We start from the raw sequence: 11729 nt of genomic DNA on the forward strand, positions 1-11729 counted from the left end.
CTTTCCCTAAGGGAAGATCTGTCCTCGAAATGACCTGGGGGACACTGTTACCTTCTTAAAAGCTATTTGGCAGGTCACAGCATCTTGGGGCCGGTGTATCTGAGGGGAGGGGCATTTGTTGGGTGTCCGAGCTCCATAGCACCCCAGGCTGCTGCATCCTTTCCCAACCACAACACCTTTGTTTCACTCCCTGCCCCTGTGTTGGATTTACAGCACTACAAGGACAGATGCCGTGTTACTTAGCCCTGCTCCAGGATCTAGTTTACGTTTTAGCTCATTATATATGTGTTCTAGAAGTGTCCATGGTTTCCCTGGAGAAAACTTCTAGAGTGTTTACTCCTTGCCAGGGAGCAGCTGAGAACACTGTCTTCAAGTGGAGGGAGCACTGTGCTGGGAGTCTAACTCTGCCCCTAACTTCCAGTGCGACCTCAGCAACCGGCTTCCTCTAGGAAACCCAGGTTTCCCAACCCATTTATTCATTTTGATCAACAAAGAGTCAATGAGCACCTATGCTGTGCCAGAAATCGTTTGAGATCTTGGTATGGGGAAGAGTACCAGGCCCACTCTGTCCACAGTGAGGGAGAGAGACATGGAAGCCACCTCTATGAAATGTGATGGATGCACACCCACTAGGATAGCTAACATAAAGAGGCAGATAGGGCTTCCCTGGTGGCTCAGTGGTTGAGAGTCTGCCTACCGATGCAGGGGACACGGGTTCGCGCCTCGGTCCGGCAAGATCCCACATGCCGCGGAGCGGCTGGGCCCGTGAGCCGTGGCCGCTAAGCCTGCGCGTCCGGAGCCTGTGCTCTGCAACGGGAGAGGCCACAGCAGTGAGAGGCCCCGGGTACCGCCAAAAAAAAAAATTAAAAAAAAAAAAAGGCAGATAAATAGTAAGTTTTGCTGAGGATATGGAGAAATGGGAATCCTTACACAATACTGGTGGGACTGTCAGATGGTATAGCCATTGTGGAAAACAGCTTGGAAGTTCCGCAAAATGTTAAATATAGAGTTACCATCTGACCCAGCAATTCTACTCCTAGGTAGGAAATTTCATTTCCAAGAGAAATGAAAACATCTGTCTACACAAAAACTCATCCATGAATGTTCACAGCAGCATTTTTCATAATAGCCAAAAAGTGGAAACAACCCAAATGCCCATCCGTTGATGAATGGATAAACAAAACGTGGTACAGCCATACAATGAAATATTTTTTGGCGATGAAAAGGAATGAAGTACTGACATACGCTACAGCACAGATGGGCCTCAAAAACATTACGCTAAGTCAAAGAAGTTAATCACAAAAGACCGCATGTTATATGATTCCATTTATATGAAATGTCCATCTGTAGGAACAGTAAGTAGATAAGTGGTTACCTAGGGCTAGGCAGAGGGTGAGGGGGTCGGTGCGGGGGAGGGATTGGAGGTACATGAGGAGAGACTGCGAGGGGTTTCTTTTTGGAGTGATAAAAATGTTCCAATATTAGATTGTGGTGACGGTTGCTCAGTTGTGACTACGCTAAATCGTACACTTTAAACGAGTGAATTGTATGGTATGTAAATTATATCTTTAAAAAGCTGTTAAAAAGTAATGAATGTTACGGTGCATGGATTCCGGGGGGCGGGTTCCAGAGGGAGAGGAAGCAACTACACTTTTGGGAAATGGTCAGAAGAGGCTCCCAGAAGGACTGACTCTTGAGGTGAGTTTGAAGGAGCAGATATGACTTAAGATGGGAAAGGGCATTCTGGGGAAGGGATAAGACACAAACAAAGCCAGGGAGGTGTGAGGGAGCTGAGAGGTGGTTTGATATGGCTGGAGCTGGGGTACATGGAAGGTTGGGGGGAGGAGGGAGGCAGGTGGGTGACGAAAGAAAGGCTTAAAACGTGACAGAGGTCCTGGCGTAGAGGGCTTCTCATGTCGCATTAGAGCTGGGCTTTAGTCTGCACCTTTTCTCTATGCATGAGTCCGTTGAGAGCAAAACTGATAAGATCTTGCTTGGTTCTTAATTATATGCTGTTTCTAGACCATGGGTCTTAGCCCTGTCTTTTGAAGACTGTGTAGCTTTTGAAAGTTGCCACCAGAAGGACACAAGTGGCCCTGGTCGTGAGGGAGGTCGTTCAAGCCTCGGACGGTGGGGGAAGGAGGGCATGTGGGCATGGGTGGGGCGGGGCGGGTGGAGCAGCACCATCTACTCACTGCACAGCTGGCCCTCATCTTCTCCCTGGGCACAGTCCCGGTGGAAGTCGCAGGCCTGCCCGAGCTGGAGGACTGTCCCGTTCCAGCAAGTGAAGGAACTCTGCAAGGCCATCTTGGAGCCTGGGGATGTTCCTGGAGAGCACACAGAGACACACGACACTGGTCAGCTTGGGTGGCCCCGTGGGAAGGTTGCGGGGAGAGCGTCCCTCCCACACCATTCACATCTCAAGGTCTGAGACTGCCCCATTTTAATCTGGCCGAAACCAGGGTCAACACCAGGAGGCTAAGAGGAAGTCAAAGCCCTAACCCCCTGGCCCCCTGGCTGTGATGTGAGTACAGTGGCCCGAGGTTTGAGCCATGTTCCCCAACACTTTGGGGTCCTCCAACCCACGGCTTTAGTGTGCCAGGTGGACAGCTACAGGTGGAGTCTCATCTGCACACAGACAGCTTTCCCCTCAAGGTCAAATTTGGGGTACCAACAGGCATATCTGGTCCAGTATATCATCCCCATGCTCTTGACCCCAGATTCCACCACTGGAGCGACTAAAACACACAGCACTTCCTGTTTTGAAATGAAAAGAACGCCGTCATAAGAGCAGGGCTCTGGGCCCTGGATCGGCTCCTCCATAAATGGCTGTGTGATGCTGACCCTGTTCCTTCTCCTTCTGGCCCCCTGTCTCCCCATCTACAAAAGGAGGGGTTTTGATGGTATTTCCAAGGTCTTGTCCAGTTCTGAAATTCTTAGATAAGTCATATTATCCAGTGGAGGAAGGGAGAGGGGGCAGTTTATAGCGAACATATTAGCAGATATTTGCTTTTGTATCAAGAATGATGAGTTATGGGCTTCCCTGGTGGCGCAGTGGTGGAGGGTCCACCTGCCGGTGCAGGGGACGCAGGTTTGTGCCCCGGTCCGGGAGGATCCCACGTGCCGCGGAGCGGCTGGGACCGTGAGCCATGGCCGCTGAGCCTGCGCGTCCAGAGCCCATGCTCCACAACGGGAGAGGCCGCAGCAGTGAGAGGCCCGTGTACAGCAAAACAAAAACAAAACCAAAAAAAAACAAAAACACAATGATTGAAAGTCAGTGATAGGTCCAGAGGGGTATAATTTATTAGCCTGTGACCTCAGAGAGCCAAGCTTCAGCTGGCCTGGCCCGGCCTGCCTACTGAATGGGTCCCTTGCCTGGGGACCGCCTAGCAAGGGCCTGGCTGGTGTTTCTGACTGTGCCTCCTGATACCCAGCCTCGGTTGGTATGAGATGGGGGGGCCTCTAGCCCCTGTGGAGATGAGCAGGCAGGGCCCACCTGGGTTGACCTCCTATCCCCGCCCCCCAGGTCTGGCTGCCTTGCTCTCTGTCCTACTTCCTAGCTCTATCCCGATGGTAGCTGGTGCCTCAACAGTCCTCCCAACCCCATACTACCTACCTCAACGCTCAGCTGGGTGGTGCAGAGGATGAACCAGGACCCTCACTTGGCCAAGCCCCCCAGCTTCTCTGGGCCTCACATGAGGGGCGGGCTTCTTTAACCCTGGCTGTGAAATTAGACTCTTCTTTACTAAATTTTATTTTAATAAAACCTTACAGCTGATTGTGATGTGGGACTCTCCAGGTTAGATGATCTTTAAAATTCCATGATTTTCTGGTTCCCAACAGCGCTAAAACTAACATCAAGTCCAGCCTCTTTACTTCTAGAATCCCTCTGTATACCTCAGCCCATCTGGTTCTGTAAAGAAGCCAGGCAAGTCTTAATAGTGTCCATTTCCTAAGTGGGGAAATGGAGTCAGAGTGGTTAAGTGACTTGCCTAAGGTCACACAGCTGATAAGTGGGATTTAGACCCAGCTTGTCAGACTGCAAAGCTGGCCTCTCCATCTCATGGAAGGGGGGTGTTGGAGGTGGCCCTGGGCCCTCTTTCACAGGCTAGTCCAGGTAAGGCTCAATTTGTCAGCTGATGGCGGATGGCTACCTGGCATTGTCAGACCAGCCTCCGGCCTGGCTGGGCGTTCTCAGTAGCTCCTGGGCATGGGAAACGCAGGCCCTTCTTCCTTCAGGGAATCACATCCAAACCCTTTCACCTGTTCTTAAAGGTCCTTTGTGATGTGGGCCCAAATTTCCTTTCCTGTCTCACCTCTCTCTGTCTCTCCCCGTGAACGCTGTGCTCTAGACCCATCTGGCATTGGTTCATTGCAACCTGGCGCTAGAACACACGTGTATGCTCCCATCTTCTCCACTAAGCTGCTTGAGTCTCTGTGTGTTCCCAGCCCTAGCCAGTGGCTGGCCCCTGGGAGGGTTCACAAAAACCCTGCATGTTAGGTTATGCTTCTGTGGCTGGCTGAATAATGCTGTGTCTCCCCACCCTGCCCCAATACCCACATCCTAATCCCCCAAACCTGTGAATATGTTACTTTATGTGGTGAAAGAGACTACTGGTGAGATCAAGTCAAAGATCATGAGGTGGGAGATTATCGTGCTTATCCAGGCGGGCCCAATATAATCACAGGGTGCTGATGGGAGGGTGACAAGAAAGTCAAAGTATGAAGCAGACCTGGTGATAGCAGCAAGAGCTTGGAGTAATGTGAGGAAGACGTCAACGTATTTAGGATAATAAGAAAAATTCTCCTTCACTTTTGCTTGGTGATTTCTAGTTTCCAAAGTATTTTTTCTTATGTCTTGTACATGATCATGAAATACAGTTAGGACCTTACGGCCCTCATTCCCAGCCCGACTGAAGAAAACATGAGCCACATAAAATGCCTGTAAAGACTTCCTCAACTTGGAAACAAATGTAAGCTGTGTCCTGTTTTATTCACACCTTATGGTTAGGCCTTGTTTCTCATCGTGTGTTTTCACGAACACATGCACGTTTCATATACCAATTACTTGCCATTCCCCAAAGCGCTTTTACTTTTACAGTTTCTTTTACTTTCCTTCACTTGAAAAATATATGCCTATTGTCTAAAGTTCAAAACCAGGGTAAAAATCAACAAAACAATGCCCAGAATCCCACTATGCAGAAGCCGTCATTTTTTACATCTCGGTACATTTCTCTTTCGTTTTTTTTGGCCTATGCTTTAAAGGTGTGTATAGTTGTGTCATATATGTATGTTGCTTAAATTAATTAAGATTATATCACAAGCTTTTCCAAGGGCTTAAAAAGACCTCATAAGAATACTTTTTAATGGCTATAATACTAAGTGATACGTACCATAATTTATTTCAACATCAGTCAATGACTGGATTGTTAGATTGTTTATAATAACACTTTGAAGAGTATCTTTGGGCATAAACTTTCGCCCGCTTTCAGATTATCTTCATAGGATAGATTCCCAGAAGTGGAATTACTGAATCAAAGGGTATAAACATTTTTAAAGGCCCTTGACACATATTGCCAAATTGCTTTCTAGAAGTTAATCCAATTTACACTCTCACCAGCTGTGTTCATACATGCATGGTCCTCTTACTACATCCTGGCCAACCCTGAATATTATCATTATTTTTAACTAAAAGTATCTCCCTGCTGTTTTATTTGTATTTCTTTGATTGCGAGGGTGAATATTTTTTTGCACATGTTATTAGCTTTATTTTACTCTGATTTTTAGGGAATTGCCCACTTCCTTTTGCCAATTTATCTGTTAGGGTATTCATGTTTTCCTATTGAATTGTACGACATTATTAATAAGGATGTCAAACTATTTATTACAGGCTTCACATTTTCCCCCAGTATTTTACGTGTATTTTCATTCTGTTTATAATGAGATCTAGGAGTTTAAAATTTGTACGTAATCCAAACCTATCCATATTTTCCTTGGTGATTTCTTCTTCTTTTGCGCCTTAGAGAATTTGTTCCATGTGGGGTTGGTAGGTAATGTGTGGGTCGCCTTTCATAGTCCTTGGTTTGCTCTCTCATTGCTGAGGTTGCCCTCTCATCAGGGAACGTCTTCCACCAACTCCTCCTCTCTCAGCAATGGGGATACAGATCTCACCCCCTCATCTGTGACATTTTCATGGATTCTCCCATTCTCTTCCCATCCATGGACTGTCCTTTCCCCTGGGCTACCATAGCACATTACGTCTTGCATTTAACTTGGCAGACATTTTGCTGTTACATTATAACCAGCCGTTTGGATGCCTGTCTTCCTCACCAAACTCTAAGTGACTGGAAGGGAGGAATCAAGTCTTATCTTCACGAATCTATAACAGTACCTTGTATAGAGGTCTCCCCACCCCAATATTTGGGACTTGAACTTATCCATTGAAGCTATCATCATGCCCATTTTATAGTTGAGAATACAAAGGCTCTGAGTGGTTACATGGATTGCTGGAGAGATTGGTGGAAACCCACATTTTCACATCTTGTTCTCTATCCTTTGTACCGTGTCTGTCTATGGGGTCCCCCCTCCCCAGGTGATGAGTGTCCTCAGGAGTGGTGATAATGGGTATGAAAGGGCAGGTAGTCAGTATCCCTGCCCTTTACTCCCAAACCTGGACAAAAAAGGGGTCCAGTCGTGGGAGGGGCGTGCCACTTCCACTCTCTGGATGCACCAGTGTTTATCGCCAGGACCTGTCTGTTGCACAGCCACAGCCCAGAGAAGCCAGCCCCTTAGGCCCTGCTTCTACCTGCCCCTCCCCACCTCCTCTCCCTGGCCGGAGACGTACAGCCTCCTCCATACCACAGGGAACTTTATGCTTGTGAGAGATTCAATTAGATGGATGCCTAGTACTCTGATCTCTTCTACCAGCCCAAACTCAAAACTAATGAAGCACAACAAAAAAAACAACTGCTCTGTCTTCTCCAGTTCTTTTTTTTTATGGGGCCCATACATTCCAAGGAGGAAAGTACCCTTGGTGAATGGTTTTAATCAAGGGCCTGAGTTTCTGAAATAGTATCCTTTCTGTGATTGTGAAATGATTGTTCTGGCTTGTGGAATAGGGTAACCTGAGGCCCTGGATGGTCACAGCCTGCTCCAATGCAGCAAGGAAGGGGCGGAGCTTAGACAAGAAGATCCAGCACCCACTTTCTGCTGGCATATCCTGGTGCCTTCCAGGCACGAGTGCCTGTGATTCCTGGAAACCACCGAAACACCAAATGCCCTAATCACAGCAAGATTAGGGAGAGCTAAGATCAAGCCACTCTGGGGAGAACTCTTGCCTGGGAATCTTTTGTTAGCAAGGGTCTTCTGTATGGAAATTTATTTATTACCTTTGAAAAGGTAGTTCTTCCCATAATAACAATATAAGTCACTGGGGGTAGTAAACTGTCACCATTCCTTACCTTTGTATAGCATTGTAAGAGCTTACAGTGTGCTTTCCTAATCCTTCTCTCTTTGAACCTCATAAAAAACTGGTAGAATAGTTATTATTATTCCCATTTGATTAATCAGAAGACTGAGGATTCAAGAGATTAAATAATGGACAGAGAAATGCTTTCTAAACAGTAAGGCACTACAAAATGCAACCAATTACTTGCTAGGTGCTTTGCCTGAGGTCCCACAGCTAGTAAACCACAGGGAAGGCCCAGAACCTGGTCAGACGATCCCGGCTGGGGTTCCTCTCCCATCACTTGGATTAGATCGCCCTCTGGAGTAGCACCCTGACGGCCCAGCGAGTGACTAGGGAAGTTAGAAATACTGTTGATGTTCAGGGCCCACCTGGACCAATGAAACCAGGATCTTTGGAGGACGGGCCCTTGGCACTGGTGGTTTTAAAAGCTCCGGGCATGATTTTCATGAGCATAGGGCTGAGAATCACTTCCTTGGAGGGCTGGTGGATTTGCCCCTAAGCACCTATGTGTCTTAGGTGGGTCTTTTTTTTTTTTTTTTTTTTTTTTTTTTTTGCGGTACGCGGGCCTCTCACTGTTGTGGCCTCTCCCGGTGCGGAGCCCAGGCTCCGGACGCGCAGGCTCAGCGGCCATGGCTCACGGGCCCAGCCGCTCCATGGCATAGCGGGATCCTCCCAGACCGGGGCACAAACCCGCGTCCCCTGCATCGGCAAGCGGACTCTCAACCACTGTGCCACCAGGGAAGCCCCTTAGGTGGGTCTTTTACCTCTTGGGTTCTCCACTGCCCCCTGGTACAATGAGGGGGGTGGCCTCGAACCCAACCTCCAAGACCCCTTCCATCTTCGACATCCTGATTCTGGGGCTCTGAGCCATGGTTGTTGGTGGCTCTCTGTTTATAGGGTTGACCCGATATAGTTTATGTCGTCTTTATTAATGTTGACCATTTAATGACTTCCTTGGAGCCTGCTGCCAAGTCACTCACCCACCAGGCTTCCCCTGGTTTCCTCATATTGGCTTTTCCTGTCTCAGTCATCTGTCATTTGCATCCTGGAACATCTCTCCTGAAACAGCATGCCACTTGCTTGCCCATTTATCTCCTCTGGGTGCAGGAGAAATCAGTTTAGATTTACACCTGAGACACGTGTGGCCTGGGTGAGGTTACATTAACCGCTATGTGACACCGTGGGTGACTCATTGGGTTCACTCGCTGGGAGTGATTCCTTCTCCCTAATTGAGCATTCAGAACAGAAATCCACACATACTCCCCTCCTTCAATCATGTCTTGGAGATTTGATGCTACAAAATCTACACAACTCTCCTAACTCAAATTTTTTTTTTAAACAAATGTCAAATTTTAGGGCACTTAATTAATTTTTAATGATGGTGATTTATGTGGCATTAAAAAAGGCACATTTGTATCAGCTTTCAGGCCATCTCCCACCTGCTTGCTCTTGCCTAACTGATGACACTCATTAAAGGGGGAAAATTGAGTGCTGCATCAGTGAGAAGGGGGTCTTGCTCTTAATTAAAGAGAAGGGGAGGGGCTTCCTTGGTGGCGCAGTGGTTGAGAGTCTGCCTGCCGATGCAGGGGACAAGGGTTTGTGTCCCGGTCTGGGAGGATCCCGCTATGCCACGGAGCGGCTGGGCCCGTGAGCCATGGCCGCTGAGCCTGCATGTCCGGAGCCTGTGCTCCGCAACGGGAGAGGCCACAACAGTGAGAGGCCCACGTACCGCAAAAAAAAAAAAAAAGAAAGAGAGAAGGGAAGATGACGTGTGGGAGGAGGCTGACTTCCACAGCATGGGGAGGTCAGGAGTGGGGCTGGAGCCCAGAGGCTGGGCCAGGCTCCCAGTGGAAACTTACTGCTTCGCGGGACGAGGAGAATCAGGTGCTCAAGGGTAAAGAAGCCCAGAGACATGAAAATGGATGGTGACATGATGAGGATGTAGCCACAGTGCTCACAGGCTAACAGCCGCCGCCTCTGCGCTGAAGTTAATGGGGATGTTGGAAGGTCTGAGAACTGTGTAAATTAAGCCTGGCAGAGACCAGTCCTGCTGAGGGCTTTGGCCTCATAAATTGTAGTGTGGACAACCTCATTAAAGAACTGGCACCTTGGGTTCCTACTCAAAATATAAATCGGTGAGGAGAGGGCCTGGCTACAGAGGGCCCAGTGGGCTGGGCGAGGAAGTGCTGTGCTGGAAGTCTGGAGAGCTGGTTCAAGGCCTCGCCTTTTGCCACGAGGCCTCTGGGGCCATGAGCAGGTCACTCCTCTGGGCCTCAGTTACCTTGTTTGTAGACTCTCCACAGCCAGCCACTCACACTGACCACGGGCTTAGGCTACTGCGTTGATGGTGCGTCTGTAGACCCTCTGCATCAGTCACATGGAGCTTGAAAATCAGGCTGCTTCCGGGGCCCCACTGCAGACCTACAGAGTCAGAACATCTCTCGGGGGGGACTCTGGATCCAGCATGTTCCACAAGCTCCGTGGGTGAAAACTGGGTGCACCAAAATCTGAGGACCTCTAGTGTTAGGGAAATTAACGGATCTTCAGTTCCTTCTCCCCTTGGAAGAATCCCAAGCCTTCCAGCACCACCCTCTCTCTCACCGTGACAATTCCTTCCTTGGTCCAGAGTTGTCAGAGTTCCTTTCATGCCTAGATTCCATTTCTGTTATGACTCTAGCAGGCCCAAGGCACCACTTTGTTAGTTTGTGTTGAAGAGACCCCTAAGGTACAGAGAAACTAACACTAGCTTCCAGTCTTCTCTTCTGCTAGCTAGTGGTGTGAACCCTGACACAGCTCACAGGCTTCTCTCTTCTATAAGTTGGAAAGGCTTTCTAATTTACAGGATTTTTGTGAAGATCAAATGACATTGGGTACATAAAACAGTATGTGGGGTTCTTACGAGCTAATTCTAGAGAGTGTCCCATGGAGTTTGGGAGAATTGGCCATGGAGGTTGGGTGGGAAGTGGTCAATGGAGGGGTTGGACAGGCCAAATTTGGGGGACAGAGAGCACCTTTGGGGATCCCTCACATTGCACAGTAGAGGTGACGATCTACAGGGCCAGACGTTTTCAGCAAAGCAGTGGCAGAAACAAACCCAATTAGTAATTTGCAACATAACTAATAGCTAGGAAGAGTCATTGCAATGATGAATTTTCAAGATTATTTGTCTCTGGAGTCACCCCTACCACCAGAGTTAGCTTTCTGAGCCCAGCTCCTTTCGGGTCCGAATGCAAACCGTTGCTGGTTTCCATGGGATTCAGTCCAAATTGAGGCTTAGCACACCCGGAACAGCCCACTTTCCCAGATCACTGTGTTCCTTTGCATCTTCAGCTCAAGACCATGATGTGCAGTTTTTTGAACATGCAGCCATGGCTTCAGCCTTTGTGTAAGCCGATTGGGTGGGCTAGAATCATCTTCCCCATCGGAGCAACTCCCCCTAACTCAGATGTAACTTTCCCCAGCTGCTTGTTCTTCTCTCTTGAAGGAAGACATGTGCCTCCCTCTGGGGTGCTCTGGCAATTGCTATACACCTGTAATTGTGAACTCATCTCTCCCATTGGGCAATTATGTCTGCATTGCTAGCTTCTCCCACTAAACTCTAAATTCTTTGAGGCAGGGGGTCTACCGTACTTATTTTATCTCCTGGAGAGCGCCTGGCACGTGGCAAGCGCTAATGAATACATGTTGAAGTACAAAATAGATCACCAACTTTAAGCAGAAGGACAGGGTGAGGCAGAATTTCCTCGCATTCTGCAAACTGCTAATTCCTTCAGGTTATACTGTAGCAATTCCACACACATATCCCCCCGCAGCCAAATCCCATGCAAGCTTACAATTGTTGAACGACTATGTCCAGAGCTTCTACTAAGAGCCTTGGGTTAGAATAGTGAACAGAGGGTGACATGGGTGACCTAGTTTGATAGGTGAGCCATGGGAGCCCTCTCTGGGGAGGAGATATTTGAGCTAATACTGAAGAATAAGAGAAGTCAGCCGTGTGAAAAGGCTGTGGAGGACTAGGGAGTGCATTGCTGGCGGTGGGAAATGATGCTAATGATCTAGGAACAGAGCAAAGGCCAGTGTGGCTCAAAACGTCAAAGCGTTGGGTCATGAAGAGTCACTGGGGAGGAAGGCCGAGGCCCAGTTGGGCAGGATCTTGCAGGCTGTGAGGAGGGGTGTGAATTTTGCTTAAGGGGTTTAGGCAAGAGACTGAAAATAATGTTACTGATTTTTTTTTTTTTTTTTTTGCGGTACGTGGGCCCTT

General features: G+C 48.4%; 1 protein-coding gene across 1 annotated transcript in view; it reads right to left on the reverse strand.

The window, feature by feature from the left end:
- The window catches only part of ALK (ALK receptor tyrosine kinase), a 777689-nt gene that overhangs the window by 123469 nt on the left and 642491 nt on the right, over positions 1-11729 (reverse strand). Inside the window, exon 7 of the mRNA XM_007470876.1 lies at positions 2196-2327. Within this exon, the coding sequence (XP_007470938.1) occupies positions 2196-2327 (132 nt within the window). The remainder of the gene's footprint in view (positions 1-2195; positions 2328-11729) is intronic.

This window comes from Lipotes vexillifer, unplaced genomic scaffold (genome assembly GCF_000442215.2).
Source record: "Lipotes vexillifer unplaced genomic scaffold, Lipotes_vexillifer_v1.1 scaffold717, whole genome shotgun sequence".
NCBI classification, from domain to species: Eukaryota; Metazoa; Chordata; class Mammalia; order Artiodactyla; family Lipotidae; genus Lipotes; species Lipotes vexillifer.